The following is an 18,071-nucleotide window of genomic DNA, read 5'->3' on the forward strand; positions in this document are numbered from 1 at the left end:
GCGGCGCTCTAATTGATTGTGGTAGACTCGCGCCCGGGAGAGCAGCGCTCTACGCACGTCCGAGCTCGAGAGTCCGAGCAGCGCTCTCCGCGCTCCCGAGCGTCGCTCGAAGTTCGCCGCTCGTCCGCGCCCTTAGAGCACGTCCGCGGACGGCGACCGCCCCCCCTCGGCGAAGAAGCGCGGCGGCGGCGGCGGCGGCGGCGCGGCGCCGCGGCGCCGGCGGAGGCACAGCGCGGCGAGCGGCGCGGGCCGGCCGAGCGCGGCGGCGCTCGTCCGGAGCAGGAGCGCGAAGGCGAGGAGCCGCGCGACGGCGCCGAGGCCCAGGAGCGTCGCGACGTTGATGTAGCGGAGCTTGTGGTGGTCCCAGTAGACCGACGCGTCCTCGACGAGGTAGCCGTAGTTGAGCATCTGCGCGAGCGCGGACGACGACGCGTCGGCGTAGAACGTCGGCGGCAGCCGGAAGGCCTCGGACATGCGCGCGACCTCCTCGACGAAGAGCGCCTCGACGAAGTAGCGGTCGTGGGACGCGTAGTGGACGACCTTGAGCGCCGCGGGCATGGCCGCGAGCGTCGGGTGCACGCCCGAGAACATGGCGAAGAGCAGCGCGACGCTCAGCGCGCCGAGCTGGGCCGACGCCGGCGGCAGGCAGGCCGCGGCGACGTAGCCGAAGCCCGACGCCGCGAACGCGTCGCACGCGCAGAGGAGCGCGTAGGCGCCGACGCCCGCGCGCGGCCGCGCGAGCGGGTAGAAGCCGAGGACGAAGACGACGGCGAGCGCCCCGAGCCGCGGCAGGTCCGCGACGTACTTGGCGAGGACGTGCGCGCCCGGCGCGAGCCCGCCGCCGCCGAAGTCGCCGCACTCGCGGAGGAAGACCGCGCGGTCGCGCGCGAGCGTCGGCACGGCCGCGAGCGTCAGCGTCATGCCCAGCGCGATGGACACCATGAAGTTGACCAGCTGCAGGTTCTTGAACTTGAAGTCGACGTAGAGCAGGCCGAGCCCGCCGCCGGCGAGGATCTGCGCGGCGACGTCGCCCGCGAGCGCGGCCGCGGACCGCCGCTGCTGGAGGCCCGCGCGGCCGAGCTGCAGCGCGAACTGGGCCGCGACGCCCGGCGCGACCCGCGGCGGCGGCGCCGCGCCGCCGCGCCGGCCCGGCGGCCGCCGGGGCCGGCCCGCGCGCCACTCGCGCGCGACGTCGACGCGCGCGTCCGCCGCGTCGAGCGCTAAAATCTGCATGAAGAAGTCCGGCGGCGACCAGTCCGGCGGCACGCCGAAGCCGAGATTTTCGAACCAGGCCGACGCGGCGCCGGGCGCGCCGAGGTACGCCGTGCGCCCGCCCGGCGCGAGGAGGAGCACGTCGTCGAAGAGCGTGTAGATCTGCATCGACGGCTGGTGGAGGACGACGGCGACGGTCGAGCCGCGCCGCGCCATGGCGTGGAGCGCGCCGACGACGTCCAGAGACGTCGCGGAGTCCAGCCCGCTCGTCGGCTCGTCGGCGAATAAGAGCGTCGGGTCCGCGACGAGCTCGATGCCGACGTTGACGCGCTTCCGCTGCCCCCCGGAGATGCCGCGCCGCACCGCGTCCCCGACGACGGCGTGCCGCAGGCGCTCGATGCGGAGCACGCGGAGCACGTCGCGGACGACGGCCCGCCGGAACGCCGAGGACGAGGCGCGGGGCAGCCGCGTCGCCGCGCTGAAGAGCAGGATCTCGTTGACGGTGAGCTCCGTGCACATCGTGTCCTCCTGCGGAACGAAGCCGATCACGGACCGCAGCCCGCGCAGGCTCGGCGTCGTCTCGCCGTTCACGGAAAGCGCGCCGCTCACCGACGCGCGGACGTCGCCGCGGCCCGCGAGCACGCAGAGCAGCGACGTCTTGCCGGCGCCCGACGGGCCCATGACGGCGAGGACGCGGCCCGACCGCGCGTCGCCCGTCGCGCCGTCGAGGACCCGGAGGCGCCGCCCCTCCGCGCGGACCTCGAGGCCGAGGTCCGCGAAGCCGACGTCGATGCGCTCCGCCTCCGCCTTGCGCGGCAGCGACGGCAGGTCCCGCGCGCGGTCGTCGTCGTCGACGACGAACGGGTTCGTCGACGTCGAGCTCCGGTCGTCGTCGTCGCCGGCGGCCGGCGGCGCCTCGCCGAGGAGCGACGACCCGCGGGCCGCGGCGCGCCGGTCGAGGATCGCGTCGAGCCCCGCCTCGAGCGTCTCCCGCTGCCGCTCGCGGAACCGCCGGAGCTCGGCGCGGACGAGGCGGCTGCTGTGGTAGAGCATGAAGAAGAAGAAGAAGGACCCGAGGAACGCCGCCGCGGCCGCCGACGACACGTCGGGCGCCTCGAGGCCCTCCTCCCCGCAGCGCGCGATGAAGGGGCACCGCGTCGGCTCGAAGGAGCCCGTCGGGCAGTAGTGCTGCGCCGGGCAGCGCCGCGGGTCCACCGTGGGGTCCGGCGCGTAAAACCCCGCGGGCACGAGCGTCTCGAACATGACGCCCGGGCACGTCACGTTCGCGCCGCCGCGGTAGCCCCTCGAGCTCGGCGTGTGCTTGAGCGTCACGGCCCAGGCGCACGCGTCCGCGTCCGCGTCGTAGGTCGACGGCGCGCAGGCCGCGCCGTAGAGGCACGCGACGAAGCACGTGAAGCCCTCGGGGCAGAACATGCCCGGCGGGCACGCCAGCGGCGCGCCGTCGGCCGACGCGTCCGCGGGGTCCTCGTAGTAGCCCCCCGCGCAGCCCCGTCGCCGCCGGCTCCAGGGCCCGCAGCGCGCGTCGTCGTCGTCGCCCTCGACCAAATCCGCGAGGCGCGCGCCGTCGCAGTGGCCCCGGGCGTAGAGCGGCGACGACGCGTTCATCCAGGGCCGGTCGCCGTCCGCGAGGCTCTCCCAGGGCACGAGGCCCCGGGGCGACCGGTGCACGAGCCAGCTGTAGGCGAAGGACGCCTTCGCGCGCGCGTCCGCGGCGATGTGTCGCGCCGTCGCGTTCGGCCCGACCTCGAGCGCGAGCTGCTCCCGGGACAGGATCGTCATGCGCGCGAGGTCCACCTGGAGCTGCACGACGACGCCGAGGCCCAGGGCCAGGACCGCGACGCCCAGGCACGCGCCCGCGCGCGCGAGCGCCGTCGCGGAGCAGCAGCGGCGCCGCGATGAGGGTTGCGGCGCCTCCGCGTTCAAGGGCGCGTAGCGCGCCTCCGCCGCCATCAAGCTGCGAACCGAACACAGGGAGCAACACCTCGAGAAGGCGCCTCGACCCCGAGGTTCGCCATGCATCATGACTTCATACTTGCTTCACACAAAGCTGTGACAAAAGCATGGCGAGCCCTGGCTCAGTTATTTCCTTCGCATCAATGAGGGCTCAACGCCGCACCGTCGCCTCCTTCCGCGGCGTCTCCATCGCCTCCAACGCAGCGATGCGCGCTCAACGCCGCGCCGTCGCCTCTTTCCGCGAGAATTTCAAATTGCCGGCGCGGCTCTGGGAGCAGCGCGAGGTGCTGCGCTGCGTGGACCTGCACTGCGGCGGCGAGCCGGCGACGGTCGTCTTCGGCGGCGGCGGCGTCGCGGACGCGCCGGGGGCGACCATGTTCGCGAAGCGGGCCCACGTCATGGAGCGCATGGACCGCTGGCGCGAGGTGCTGCTCCACGAGCCGCGCGGCTACCCCTGCAGCAACGTGGACTACCTCGTCGAGCCGACCCTGGCGGGCGCCGACGCCGGCTTCGTCATCGCCGAGCAGGCGAAGATCTACCCGCTCATGTCCGGCCACAACACGATCTGCGTCGCGACGGCGCTCGTCGAGTGCGGCGCGCTGCCCGAGGACCGGCGGGCGTCGTTCCTGCTCGAGGCGCCCGGCGGGCCCATCCCCATCGCCGCCGACGTCGCGGCCGACGGCCGCTGCGAGCGCGTCACCTTCGGCGGCACGCCGTCCTTCGTCGGCAAACGGGACGCGGTCGTACGACTCGACGCCGCCGCGTGCGCGGCGCTCGCGCTCCCGGCGACCGAGGTGCGCGTCGACGTCGCCTACGGCGGCATGTGGTACGTCATCGTCGACGCCGCGGACCTCGGCCTGACCCTCGAGCCCGCGGAGGGCGCGCGGCTCCGCGCCGTCGGCGAACTCGCGGACGCCGGCGCCGCGAACGGGCGATTCGACGCCGCTTCGCATTTGCGTTCCAGAAAACGCGTCCGAGGTCGCTCCGAGAGACGATCGCTCGTCCAAGGATCAGCTGAAACGAGTGGCCGAGGGAGGGAGGACGTTCGCACCCTCGCGCCGCGCAGGTGAAGGCGGCGTGCCGGGACCAGCACCCGGTCGACCACCCGGACTTCGACTACCCGGGCCCGGACATCCTCGCCTTCCGGGGCCCGTCGGCGACGCCCGGCGTCGACGCGAAGAACACGGTCGTCATGAGCAACGGCTACAGCGGCATGCTCGACCGGTCGCCGTGCGGGTCCGGCACGTGCGCGATCATGGCGCTCCTGCACGAACGGGGCGAATTGCGCATCGGCGAGGACTTCGCCCACGAGTCCGTCGTCGGGTCCATCTTCACGGGGCGGCTCGCGGCGACGACGACCGTCGGCGGTTTTCCCGCCGTCGAGCCGACGATCGCGGGGTCCGCGTGGATCACGCGGTACGCCGAGGTCGTCGTGGACCCGACGGACCCGTTCCCGGCGGGGTACCGCGTCGCGGACATCTGGTAATGACCCACTCCGGACCCGTTCCCGGCGGGGTACCGCGTCGCGGACATCTGGTAATTTCCCACGAGTTCCGGACTTGTTCCCGGCGGGGTCCCGCGTCGCGGACATCGGGTAATGTCCCGCGAGTTCCGGACCCGTTCCCGGCGGGGTACCGCGCCGCGGACATCGGGTAACTTACTTCCGCAGGTGGTAATACGACTCGCCGGCCGCGAGGAGCCACTTGGGGTCGACGCGGGACGCGTGCCGCGCGACGGTCGCGCCGTCGTCGTCGAGGGCGAAGTCGCAGAAGCAGACGTAGTCCGGCGGCGTGCCGAACTCGGCGTGGATCGACTGGGGGTGGAGGGCGACCTCGCGGTCCGCGCGGAGCGTGCGGTACGTCGCGTCCGGCGCGAAGCGGGCCGCGCGCGCGAAGAAGCCCGCGACGAGCGCGCGCCGCGGCGGGTCCGGGTCGTCGCCGCAGGACGCCAGGGCCGTGCCGTCGCTCGTGGCGAAGGCCGCGAGCCACTTCTCCAGCTTGGGCCGCACGCGCGCGGCGCCGCGGAGCGCCGATAGGTCGAGGCCGCGCGCGGCGCANAAGGGCAGCGGGTCTGCGCGCGCGTCCCGCAGCTCGAGGAACCGCCGCAGGCACGCGCCGTAGGTCGCGTGGTCGCCGTCGAGGGACACGAGGTCGTCGCGGAAGGCGCGCGTCTTCTCGTTNTGCGCGTCGCGCTGCGCCTGGGACCGCGGCGTCGGCAGCGACCGGAGCGGCCGGCCCGGCGCGAGCACCGCGGCGTAGTCGAGGACCTCGGACGCGCACCCTTCGTCGAGGGATGCTAAAAGGACCCGCGCGAGGCGCGGCTCCGCCGGCGCGAGCGCGAGCCGCTCGCCGAGGGGCGCCGTCAGCCGCGCCTCCGCGTCGAGCGCGCCCAGGGCCAAGAGCTCCTCGAGCGCCAGCAGCAACAAGGTCTCCGGCAGGGGGCTCAGCAGGTCGAATTCCAGCACGTTGTCGACGCCGAGCGCCTTGAGCTGCAGTAAAGCCCAGCTCAGCTCGCTCCGGCTCGACGCCGGCGGCGTCCTCTCCGGAAAGAGGTCGCTCGCGAACGCCGCCTCGGTGTAGAGCCGGTAGCACTTGCCGGGCCCCGTGCGCCCCGCGCGGCCCGCGCGCTGCACCGCCGACGCCCGCGAGCAGACCGTGGTCGCCAGCACCTCGGCGCCCGCGGCCTCGTCGAAGACCGGCAGGCGGCAGAGGCCCGGGTCGATGACGACGGCGACGTCCGGGATCGTCAGCGACGTCTCCGCGACGTTCGTCGCGACGACGACCTTGCGGTATTTCCCCGTGCCCCGCGCCAGCGCGCGCTTCTTGTGGTCGCCCGGCGACGCCGCGTGGAGCGCGCAGACGTCCGCGGGCCGGTCCGGGTCCCGGAGCGCCGCGCGCAAGAGCCGGCAGCACTCCTCGACCTCGCGCGCGCCCGGCAAAAATACCAGGATCGCCGCCTCGAGGCGCCGCTCGGAGGCGTGGGCGCGCTCGACGGCCTCGGCCGCCGCGGCGACGTAGTCGGCGCCCCGGGGCGCCTCGGCGAAGAGGACGTCGACGGCGTACTGGCGGCCGTCGACGACGGCGACGGCGGTATCATCAACGCCGAAGAAGCGCTCGAAGGCGTCGGCGTCCGCCGTCGCCGACATGACGACGACGCGCAGCGCGTCGCCCCGCGCCGCGCGCGCGCGCATCGCCTTCTTCAGCAGGCCGAGGAGCAGGTCCGTCGCCAAGCTCCGCTCGTGCGCCTCGTCGACGACGACGACGCTGTAGTGCGCGAAGAGCGGGTCGAAGAGCGCCTCCCGCAACAGCCAGCCGTCCGTCGTGAACTTGAGCCGCGTCCGCTCCGGGCACCACCGCTCCTCGAACCGCGCCGCGTAGCCGACGGGCCCTCCCACGCCGTCGCAGCCGAGCTCGCCCGCGACGCGCGTCGCGAGCTCGAGGGCCGCGAGCGCCCGCGGCTGCGTGCTCACGACGCACCGCGGCGGCGCCGCCCAGCCCGCCTCGATCAGGTACTTGGGCAGCTGCGTGCTCTTGCCGCAGCCCGTCTCGCCGACGACGACGAGCGCGCTCCGGTTCTCGAGCGCCCAGAGCAGCGTCTCGCGGTGCGCCGCGATGGGCACGTGCCGCGAGCTCATCGGTGGCGTTGGCGCGCGCGCGGTGGACGGCTCTACGAGGTCGCCATGCTCTCGAGCGACGATCGGCGCGCTGCGCCGCGATTGCGCGAACGTTGCCGCGGTTGAGCCTCGCGCCCGAGCCGCGGCGCCAACGTCGGTCGCCTCGCACGGCCCGCCGCGCCCCTTACACGACGTCCTAGAGCCGCACACTACCCTCTACAACATCCCTCCGATGGCGAGCTTCAATCGTCGTCGCGTGCTGGGGGACAAGAAGAACGCGCTCATGGCGCTCCCGGAGGACGCGGAAGCGCAGTCCCCCGTCGTCGTCAAGCCCGCGACGCCGAAGCGCGCGCCGTCGGTGACGTCCCCGGTGAAGCCGACGGCGACGGACATCGCGGACGCGGACGCGGCGCTCGCGCGCATGGAGGCGGAGCTCGCCGCGAAGCAGAAGATGCCGCCGCCGCCGCCGCCGCCGCCCGGCGCGCCCGGCGACGACGACGACGACGACTCGTCGTCCTCGGAGGAGGACGAGGCCGCGGCGCGCACGCGCAAGTCGACGAGCTGGCGCAATTCCGTCGGCCGCCGCGACAGCAGCTCGCGGCGGTCGTCGCTCGACCACGTGACGCCCGCGCAGCGCATGGCCCTGCGGCGCCTGTCGAACATCCTGCGGGACAACGGCGCGGGCCGGCGCGCGCGCGAGGCCGAGGAGTCGGCGGAGCTCCGGGCGACCCATGCCGAGAAGGAGGTCGAGCGGAAGCGGCTGTCGATGCGGCGCCGCCGGCTCCGGTCCATCGCCAAGCTCATGGACCTGAGCCTCGTCTGGGAGTGGCTCGAGACGGAGGACGGCGACGCGGCGGCGGGCGACGACGCCGACGAGCCCCTCGACGTCGCCGCGGCCGAGGACGACGCGGCGCTCCGCGTCGTGCAGGAGCTCGCGGAGCAGGTCGCGGAGCGGCAGGGCGCGAGCCTGCGGCTCACGGTCGCCGAGCCGACGCCGACGCGCAAGGGCCGCGAGGCGCGCACGCGCGCCTGCCGCGCGATCCGCGACCTGCGGAGCCTCGCGGCGCTCGCCGCGCGCGTCGCGTCCTACGACGAGGCGCGCGGCTTCTACCAGATCCGCGTCGCGCTGCCGCTGCCCGGCGCGGGGTCCCAGGTCGTCGTCGTCGAGCGGTCCTGGCGCGACCTGCTCACGCTCACGCGGGGCCTCACGGCGCGCCTCGCGCCCGGCCACGCGAAGCTCCTACCCAAGCTCCCGAAGCCGCGGCCGCTCAGCGAGCTCAAGCGCGGGCTCCGGAACCTGACGATGAAGAACCGCAAGGGCGACCGCAAGTGGCAGAAGACGAAGACGCCCAAGGTCGACGCCTGGCTCAACACGGTCCTCGCCCTCGTCGTCAAGGCCTCGGCGCAGGCCGACGCGCGCCGCGACGGCGCCGCGCGCCGCGACGCGGACGAGTACCTCGAGGACTTCCTCTTCAAGTTCGGCCGCGTCGTCGAGGCCGCGCCCTAGGCCGCCCCACCCCTCGCTCGCCCGAAGCGCCGCCGCGACCGCGGGCGCTCCGCCGAAATACCCCCCCCCCTCCGTTACGACATTCGACTCAGAGCCGCGCGAGGAACCGCGCGAGCGCGGCGTCCGGCGGCGCGGCCTCGTCCCAGGCCGCGACCTGCGCGTAGAGCGCCGCGGCCTGGGCGACGCGGGAGCTCGTCGTCTCGCGCGTCGTCACCGTCGTGTGCTTCTTGCGCTTGCGGATCTCCTTCTTCGTCGGCGACGACGGTTTCTCGTCGCCGGAGCCCGCGGACCGCGGCGGGTGGAAGGGGTGCCAGCCCGGGTCCGGGTCGTCCGTGTGGTCCTTGAGCGCGCCCCGGTCGACGTAGACCCACTCGTCGTCGGCCGTCGTCGCCGCGCCGCCGCCGTGGAGCCACTTGTCGACGCAGTCGCGCGCGGGGACGAGCTTCAGCGGGGGCGCGTGGAGCGGCGCGGCCGCGGCGTACGCCGCGCGGCAGCGGCGCTTCAGCTCGGCGTCGGACGTCGCCACGAGCACGGGCGACAGGCCCGCGCGCGCGGCCGCGGCGACGTCGCCGACGATCGCGTCGTCCGCCGTCCGCTCGGCGCCCGCGAACTGGACGACGAGGCCCGCGGCGAGGAAGGTGGCCGGCGCGTCGCCGTGGTCCACGACGGCGACGACGCGCTGGTCGAGCCCCAGCGCGCGCGCCCAGCGGCACATGGCTCCGCAGAACGCGGCCGCGTCGCACGACCCGGGCCCCGCGCTGCCGCGGACGTTGTTGGCGTCCACGAGGACGAGGCCGTTGCGCAGCATGGCGCGGCTCACGCCGCAGGCCTTCTCGTCGGCGCGCACGGCCGTCCGCGGCGGCTTCTTGGCTTTCTTCGGGGCCGGCGCGGCTTTCATGGTCGTCTGCTGCGTCGCCGAGGACCGGTAGGCCCAAAACCCGAGGCCCACGACGACGAGCCAGAGGAAGCCCTCGAGCGAGATCATCGTCGGCTGCGGCGGCCCGGGCGGCGCGCGCGGACCGGCGCCCGACGCACCCACGACGACGCGGGCAGCGCTGCCGAAAGAGACCACTTCAAATGCGAAAAACGACTCCGAATCTTTAGAAGTCTATGCTGCCGTGGAGCTCTCGGGCAGCCCCCTCGGTGTTCGCGGCCCCCACCCATGGCGCCGCCGCCGCCGCCGCCGCCGCCCGCGGCGACGCCGCCGCCGCCGCCGCTCCCGCCGCCGCCGCCGCCGCTCCCGCCGCCGCCGTCGCTCCCGAGCCGGCCGCTGACGGACCTCGACGCCCGCGAGCTCACCTTCCTGATCAACGAGCTGCGCGCCAAGCCCGCGGCCGTCGCCGCGGAGTACGTCGCGCCCATGCTCGAGGCCTACGCGTCCCACGACGACGGCACGCCCGTCGTCGTCCGCAGGGACGGGCGGAGGCTCGCCGTGCGCGAGGGCCGAGACGCGTGCGAGCGCGCGATCGCAGACCTGAAAGCCGGCGGCCTCGCGCTCTGGCCCTACGAGTTCGACGCGACGCTAAGCGAGGTGGCCAAGGGCCGCCTCCGGGCCTACGTCGACGACCCGGCGAGCCTCGGCGACGGCGCGGCGCTCGCCCGGGCCGTCGAGGCCGCGGGCGAGTGGAGCGGCGGACTGGCGGACTGCGTCGTCGACGGCGAGGCCGCGGCCGACGAGATCCTGCACCACCTCGTCGTCGGCGACGGCGACCCGGAGCGCCGCGACCGGGCGAACCTGCTGAGCGTCGTCTACCGCAGGCTCGGGCTCGCGCTGTGCTCCTACGAGACGCCCCTCGGCGACGCGCGCACCGTCGCGAGCCTCGTCTTCGCGTCGGCCTTCGAGCCCCACCCGCCGCTCTACGAGGCCGTCTTCGGCGCCGACAGCGCCAGGTTCCTGGGCCTGCAGCTCGCGGCGCGCCAGGTCCTCGCGGGGCCCGCGGCGGGCCGCGAGGCCGCGGCCGTCCGGGCCCTCGCGCCGGGCGGCCAGGCCGAGACGGCGGGCGTCGTCGTCGGGAGCCGCCTCGTGTCGGCGAACGGCGTCCCCATCGCGGGCTACGACCACGCCATGGCCACGGTGAAGCACCTCCCGCGGCCCCTCACGCTCGTCCTGGCGAAGCCGGCGGCGGCCTAGGTCGGCGCGGTCCGGGAGCGTAGGGCACGCGGCGTGTTGGGGGGCAGGCGTGTTGGGGGCTGCTTCTTGCGGTTCTCCCCAGGCTCAACAGGTTCAAGGGGCCTGCAACCGCGCCTCATGAGATGTGAAGTCCTAGTTGAACTCGCATTGACGCCAGTGGTGAAATTGAGCTTCGCAAAACCAGTCTGGGCCGGCCGCGCACAGAACGAGCCACGATGCCGCTTTCGCTCGCCTACGAGGTGGAGATCCCCGGCGTGGACGTCGCCGCGTACGACGCCGCCTGGGCGTCGGACCCGACGATCACGGTGAACGGCGAGAAGCGGCGCGTCGACGCGTCTAAAGTCACGGGCTCGACGACGCTCCTCGATTTTCTGCGTTTAGAATGCGGGCTCACGGGCGCGAAGCTCGGCTGCGGCGAGGGCGGCTGCGGCGCCTGCACGGTCGTCGTGTCGACCTGGGACGTGTCGGCGCGCAAGCCCGTGCACCGCTCCATCAACGGCTGCCTCGCGCCGGCGCTCTCGTGCGTCGGCGCCGCAGTCACGACCGTCGAGGGCATGGGCAGCGCGGCGGCCCCGCACCCCATCCAGAGCGCCCTCGCCGAGGGCCACGGCTCCCAGTGCGGCTTCTGCACGCCGGGCATCGCCGCGAGCATGTACGCGTTAATCACGCCCGAGACGACGGTGGCCGACGTCGAGGAGCACCTCGACGGGAATCTGTGCCGCTGCACGGGCTACCGGCCCATCTGGGACGCGGCGAAGCAGCTCTGCGTCGACGCGAAGGACGCGGCGGCGACGAGCCAGCGCCAGGGGACCGTGCCCGCGCTGGAGCGCGGCCACCGGTGCGACACGTCTCGGAAATGCGCGAACGCGGAGCGGCCGGCGCTGCCCGAGATCCCCTTCCCGCCGGCGCTGGCGACGCCGCTGGGCGCCTTCCGCTGCGGCGACTTCTGGCGCCCGGGCACCGTCGGCGACGCCTGCGCGCTGAAGAAGCACTTCGGGAGCGCGGCGCGGTTCGTCGTCGGCTGCTCCGAGGTCGCCATCGAGCAGCGGTTCCGGTCGCGCTACCACGCCCAGTACATCTCCCTGTCGGGCGTGCCCGCGCTCGTCGGCGTGGCCGCGGACACCGACTGCCTCGTCGTCGGCGGCGCGGCGCCGCTCAACGACGTTGTTGCTGCGTGCCACCTCCACGAGGCCGAGGAGCGCACGGCCGCGGGCCCGCTCCGCGCGGCGGCGCAGCTCCTGCGCTGGTTCGCGTCGACGCAGATCCGCAACGGCGCGTCGCTCGGCGGCAACCTGGCGACCGCGTCGCCCATCTCCGACATGAACCCGCTGCTGGCCGCGTGCCGCGCGACCGTGACCGTCGCGGCGGCCGGCGGCGCCCGGCGCGACCTCGACGCGTCGTCCTTCTTCCTCGGCTACCGCAAGACGAAGCTCCTCGAGGACGAGGTCATCGAGTCGATCCGCGTGCCCTACGGCCGGCCCCTGGAGTTCGTGCGGCCCTACAAGCAGAGCCGGCGCCGCGAGGACGACATCGCCATCGTCACGTCGACGCTGCGCGTGGTCCTGGCCGAACGCGACGGCGGCTACGTCGTGCAGGAGGCGGCCTTCGCCTTCGGCGGCCTCGCGGCGACGGTGAAGCTCGCGGACGCGACGGCGAAGTGCGTCGTCGGCCGGCGCTTCGACATGGACCTCTACGACACCGCGGCCAGGGTCCTCGGCGACGAGGTGCGCCTCGGCGCGTCGGCGCCCGGCGGCCAGCCCGAGTACCGCGCGGCGCTCGCCTGCTCCTTCCTCTTCAAGTTCTTCCTCGCGACGTGCGCGGACGTCGGCGTCGCCGTCGACCCGAGATCCGCGTCGGGCGCGCGGACCTTCGTCGACGCGCCGAAGCCGTCGATCACGGGCGCCCAGGCCTGGCCCGTGCTCGACCGCGCGGCCAGGGGCCTCGAGGCGACGACCTACGACACGCTCCACCGGGGCGGCGGGCCCCTGGTCTGCGGCGTGTCGAAGAAGCACCAGACCGCGCTGCTCCAGGTCACGGGCGAGGCGCGCTACACGGACGACCAGCCCGCGCCGGCGGAGACGCTCCACGCGTGCCTCGTGTTAGCCGGCAAGGTCGGCGCGATCCGCGGTGTGGATATGGTCAAGGCGAGGGTCATGCCGGGCGTCGTCGGCGTCTTCTCCGCCGCGGACCTGCCGAAGTGCGCCGGCGCCAACGACCTCGGCGCCATCGTCCACGACGAGGAGTGCTTCGCGACGGAGTTCGCGCCCTACCCGGGCCAGGTCGTCGCCATCGCCGTCGCGAAGACCTACGTGCAGGCGAAGGCGGCCGCGGCGGCCGTCAAGGTCGACGTCGCCGCGCCCGAGAAGCCGCCGCCCGTGTCCATCGAGCAGGCCATCGCCGCGGGCAGCTACTACGAGATGACGCGCCACTTCGTCGCGAGCGCGGGCTGGGACGGCGACGCGTTCCTCGACGAGCCGGCGGACGGCGTCGTCGTCGTCGAGGGCGAGGTCCGCGTGGGCGCGCAGGAGCACTTCTACCTCGAGTGCAACACGACGCTCGTCGACCCGACGGACGACGGCGGCCTCAAGGTGCTCACGTCGACGCAGGCCGTCGCCAAGACCCAGGCGTGCGTCGCGCGCGTCTGCGGGTTGCCGATGCACCGCGTCGTCGCGACGTGCAAGCGCATGGGCGGCGGCTTCGGCGGCAAGGAGACGCGGTCCGTCTTCGCGTCCTGCGCCTGCGCCCTCGCCGCGAAGCTCCTCCAGAAGCCCGTGCGCCTCAGCCTCGAGAGAGACGCGGACATGCGGACGACGGGCATGCGCCACGCGTTCCTGGGCCGCTACCGCGCGGCCGTCGACGCGAAGACGCTCAAGTTCGTCGGGCTCGACGTGCAGCTCTACAGCAACGGCGGCGCGTCGCTGGACCTGTCGGGCCCCGTCCTCGACCGCGCGCTGCTCCACGTCGACAACGTCTACGCCTGGACGCGGCTCCGCGCGCGCGGCGTCGTCTGCAAGACGGCCCTGCCGCCGTCGACGGCCTTCCGCGGCTTCGGCGGGCCCCAGGGCATGGTCGTCACGGAGCACGTCGTCGAGCACCTCGCCCACGCGCTCGGCCACGGCGACCACGGCGACGCTTTACGGGCGGCGAACACGTACGGCGAGGGCGACGTCACGCACTACGCGCAGCCCATCGCGTCCTGCGCCTGGCGCGTGCCGCGCTGCGTCGCGCGCGTCAAGGAGACGAGCGGTTACGACGACCGCGTCGCGGCCGTCGCGGCCTTCAACGACGCGCACGCGCACCGGAAGCGCAGCCTCGCGCTCGTGCCCACCAAGTTCGGCATCAACTTCACGGCGAAGCTGCTGAACCAGGGCGGGTCGCTCGTGCACCTCTACACGGACGGGACGCTGCTCGTGTCCCACGGCGGCACGGAGATGGGCCAGGGCCTCCACACGAAGGTCTGCCAGGTCGTCGCGCAGGCGTTCGGCGTCGCGATCGACCGCGTGCACGTCGAGGACACGGCGTCGGACAAGGTCGCCAACTCCGCGGCGACGGCGGCGTCCATGTCGACGGATCTGTACGGCATGGCGGCCCTCGACGCGTGCCACCAGATCCTCGCGCGGCTGCGGCCCGTCTACGACCGGCGCCGCGCCGCGGGCGACTCGCTGGAGCTCGCGGCGGTGGCCGGCGACGCCTTCTTCAACCGCATCGACCTGAGCGCCCACGGCTTCTACGCCGTGGACGGCGCCCGCTGCGGCTACGACTGGGATCGGCCGAACGGCGACAGGGGCATGCCGTTCAACTACTGGACGCAGGGCGCGGCCGTCGCCGAGGTCGAGCTCGACTGCCTCACGGGCGACTTCGAGGTGCGGCGCGCGGACGTGCTCGTGGACCTGGGCTGCTCCATCAACCCCGCGCTCGACGTCGGCCAGATCGAGGGCGCGTTCGTCCAGGGCGCGGGCTGGTTGACGACGGAGGAGCTCATCGTCTCCGAGGCGGGCCACGGCGAGGACGCGAACCACGCCTGGTTCGGCGCGCCGCCGGGGACGCTGCTGACCAACGGCCCGGGCAACTACAAGCTCCCGTCCTTCAACGACGCGCCGCGCGACTTCCGCGTCGAGCTCCTCGACCGCGCGGACAACGTGCACTGCGTCCACTCGTCCAAGGCCGTCGGCGAGCCGCCCTTCTTCCTCGGCGCGTCCGTGCTCTTCGCGCTCCAGCACGCGGTCCAGGCCCGGCGCGCGGACCGCGGCGTACCGGGCTACCTCGGCCTCCGCGCGCCCGCGACGCCCGAGAAGCTCCGCATGCACTGCCGCGACGCCATCGCCGACGCCGCCGTCGCGCGCCTCGGCCGCGACCCGGCGACGTGGCACGCGAGCGCGTCCTGCTGACGCGCGCGCGCCCCGCGGATGTACCTAACAACCCTTTTTATGGACGCCTCAGCAGGTCACGTTGGCGGCCTTGTCGTCGAGCAGGCGGCCGCCGTTCGTGGAGAAGCAGGCGAGGAAGTCGAATATGGCCGGGTACGCCGCCGCGGCCTTCTCGTCGGGCGCGCGCGGCTTCCAGTACTCGGCGCTGTAGCACACGATCGGACCGTCGTACTCGTACGCGGTCATCTCGCGCGCGGCCTCCTCGGCGATGCGCCGCTGCTCCTCCTGCTGCCACCGCGTGAGGTCTTCCTTGGAGTGGCCCGCGGGCTCCTGCCGCGGCGCGACCGCCGCCTCGTCCACCTACGATGGGCACGGTGAGCACGCGCTTTGGGGGGCTCGGACGCCGGCGCGAGACGAAAAGCTTCAGGTCTGGCTGCACGACGATGCTCATGTTCCTAGTTCGGCCGAGGCGCCAATGCAGGGGAACCGGTGGAAGCGCTGCTGCGTGAGGCGTTCAAGCACCGCTGAAGGACGTCGTGGCAGCCCTTCGGATGGAAAAAAGCCCGAGCCTGACGGTCATCAACTTTCAAGGTGCCCTTCAACCACCGAGGGCTGCTTCGCTATGGGCATTCCACCGTGACTGCTCGATGGCGTCGCAGCCGCCGTGGGCGCGCGCGTCGTCCGAGGACCCGCAGACGACCCTGAAAAACTTCAAGAGCTCGTCGTTCCGCGAGTTCCAGAAGGCCCTCCGCGCCGGCGAGCGCGCGCCGGCGCCGGCGCCGGCGCCGGCGCCGGTCGTCGAGGCGCCGTCGGTCTTCGACGACGCGCCGGCGGCCGACGGGGACTACTACTACCTCGAGGACGTGGAGACGGGCGAGTTCCTCTGCGGCTCCGGCGAGCTATCGCTCGCCGGCTCGGTCTGCGACGGCGCGGCGTGGCTCCGCTCCGCGCCGCTCCGCGCGCGCGGCCGGGGCGACCGGTCGGCCTTCGAGTCGACGCCCTGCGGGTCCTACGTCTGCGCGGCGTTTCGGCCCGGCGGCGACCGGAGCATCGTCGCCTTCGACGAGGGCGCGGGCGCGGACTTTGCAGGCGGCGCGCGGCTCCGGGGCCTGCCGCCGAAGAGCGCGTTCCGGGGCCGAAAGTTCCGGCGGCGGGGGCCCCTGGCGAAGCCGCCGAGCGCCCACGTCGCCGAGCTGAAAGCCGAGGGGTTCACGGTCCTGCCTCGGGTCTCCTTCGGCGCGGACTTGGAGGCGATCGTCCGCGCCGTCGCCGCGCGCCGCGCGACGCTCGACGAGCCGCCGACGGACGGCTACATCTGGATGCAGCAGATGCTCCAGACTCATCCCGCCTTCGCGCGGGCGGCGACGCACCCCGTCGTGCTGTACGTCGTCTCGCAGATTTTAGGGGACGACTTCCACTTCTGCCACACGCCCATCGTCAACACGCTCGGCAAGGAGGACGCTTTTACGGCGCCGCCGACGCGACGCCGCGGTCCGGGCGCCGGCGCGCCGCGTCCGCCGCGACGACGGCGCCGAGCGCCGGCGATCCGTCCAAAAATCGCGGAAATCCGTCGCGATCGCGGCGAGCGGCGCGCGGTTTCGCGGGACCGCGCGCGCGGCCGTCGGGGGGTTGGGCGGTTTCGCCGTTTTCTGGACGTTGGAGCTCCGGGGCTCGGCGTTCGTGATTTCTATAAGGTGCGCCCGCCGGGGCCACGGCTCCAGGAGACCGTCGGGCGGGCGTCCGGGCGAAAACTCGCGCAGCGGTGCACGAATTCCACGGAGCGTGGAAAGCTCAGGGAGCAAAAACCGGGCAGTGGCAAGCGCTCCTCGCCGCCGCCGCGCCGCGCGCGCAGCGGCATCCGCGTGACCCCGCGCGGGTCGCGCTGCCGCACCCGATCCATGGACCGTCCGCGGCCAGCCCCTCGGCGCCGGGAAAGCGGTGCGCGCGAGGCCGCGGCGGCGCCAGGCAGTGGGCCGATTCAGCGATGCAGCCATGCGGCGGCGCATCGACGAGTTCTCGGACGCGCTCGCGACCAGAGGCTCGCATTGATGGTGCGAGTCGATGGTGCGACGGATCTCTGGTCGCGCGTCGAAACTTCGACGACTCGCGAATGTCCGCCGGGCGCCGAAACGCCGAGAGCGAGGACGGGCGGCGCGGTGCGGTCGCTGTCGCTGGTGGCGGGCTGGGCGTTGTCGAACGCGTAGAACATGTGCTACGTGCCGGCGAAGGCGTTGGAGTTTCCCCGGGTTGCGAAATCGGCGTGGGAGAGGTCGTTCTGGTCCCAGATGGCCTCGAATAGCCCGAAAACGAATGATTTCGGCGCCAAACCCAGCGTTTCGCGTCGACCGATCACCGTCGCTGTGTTCCGCCGGGCGGTTCGACATCAGAGAGCTCCTGCACGACGATCTATACGATCTTACGGGGACGGGGCGACGAGGGGCTGGGCGCGGAGGCGACTGCGTCGGGCGCGGGCCGCGAGGGGAAGCGCTGGGGGCGCTTCCTAGTGCATGCACTGGGGTTCGTAGACAGAGGAGCTTGGTGGATGGCGTCGAAGTCCGAGGCTCGCTTGGGGGATGGCGTCGAGGTCCGAGGCTCACGACTGGGCCTGCGGGAGCGCGCGTCGAAGGCGCGAAACAAAAAAGACGCGGGTCCTCGCGCGCTCGGACCACCACGAGTGCTCGGGGTCGGCGACGACCTCCGGCGGCGGGTTGATGAGGCCGAGCGAGTAGAGCTTCTTGTTGCCCGCGGCGATGTTGCGCATGCGCGTGCGCTCGTACTCGCTGATCTCGGCGGGCGGCGCGGGGCCGCGGCGGCGCGACCGCTTCTTCTTCTTCTTCTTGGCCGGCGCGGCGGCCGGCGGCGGCGCCTCGGCGGGCGCCTCGACGGGCGGCGCCTCGGCGGGCGCCTCGGCGGGCGCCTCGGCGGGCGCCTCGGGCGCGGCCGCGGGCTCCGCGGCGGCGTCGGCCGCGGGCGCCGCCTCGTCGCCCCGCTCCGCGGCGGCGGCGGCGGCGGCGGCGGCGGCGGCCTGCGAGCGACGAGGGGTCATCGGGGTCGAAAGGACACGGGGAAGAGGGCGCGCACCTTGCGCTTCTTCTTGCGCGACTTGCGCTTGCGCTTCGGCGCGGCCAGCTCGGCGCGGCGCTGCGCGTCCTCCTCGGGCTCGAAGAGCAGCGGCCGGGCGATCTCGATGGGCCGCGAGTCGAACATGGCCGCGGCCATCTCGACCTCCGACTCGTCGAAGAGCGAGAGGAACTCCGCGCGCTGCTG

General features: G+C 73.8%; 4 protein-coding genes across 4 annotated transcripts; 2 read left to right on the plus strand and 2 right to left on the minus strand.

The window, feature by feature from the left end:
• Positions 1-1,215: 1,215 nt before the first annotated feature.
• On the minus strand, positions 1,216-2,265 carry ABC6 (putative ABC transporter; the record flags this gene model as incomplete). Its single annotated transcript, XM_009036905.1, has 1 exon — positions 1,216-2,265. A coding segment is annotated over one exon (1,050 nt), but the record flags the coding sequence as incomplete, so codon positions are not given.
• A 1,127-nt stretch (positions 2,266-3,392) lies between these two features.
• On the plus strand, positions 3,393-4,672 carry AURANDRAFT_23808 (hypothetical protein; the record flags this gene model as incomplete). The annotated part of the gene is made up of 2 exons (XM_009036735.1): positions 3,393-4,082; positions 4,253-4,672. The coding sequence occupies 2 exons, from the start codon at positions 3,393-3,395 to the stop codon at positions 4,670-4,672; spliced, it is 1,110 nt and encodes a 369-aa protein (XP_009034983.1).
• Positions 4,673-4,797: 125 nt separating this feature from the next.
• On the minus strand, positions 4,798-6,862 carry AURANDRAFT_70118 (hypothetical protein; the record flags this gene model as incomplete). The annotated part of the gene is made up of 1 exon (XM_009036904.1): positions 4,798-6,862. The coding sequence occupies one exon, from the start codon at positions 6,818-6,820 to the stop codon at positions 4,844-4,846; it is 1,977 nt and encodes a 658-aa protein (XP_009035152.1).
• Positions 6,863-10,641: 3,779 nt separating this feature from the next.
• On the plus strand, positions 10,642-14,868 carry AURANDRAFT_36810 (hypothetical protein; the record flags this gene model as incomplete). Its single annotated transcript, XM_009036736.1, has 1 exon — positions 10,642-14,868. One exon carries the CDS (start codon positions 10,653-10,655, stop codon positions 14,823-14,825), a length of 4,173 nt encoding a protein of 1,390 aa, XP_009034984.1.
• Between the last annotated feature and the right edge of the window lie 3,203 nt (positions 14,869-18,071).

The sequence above is a fragment of the Aureococcus anophagefferens genome, assembly GCF_000186865.1.
Source record: "Aureococcus anophagefferens unplaced genomic scaffold AURANscaffold_5, whole genome shotgun sequence".
NCBI classification, from domain to species: Eukaryota; class Pelagophyceae; order Pelagomonadales; family Pelagomonadaceae; genus Aureococcus; species Aureococcus anophagefferens.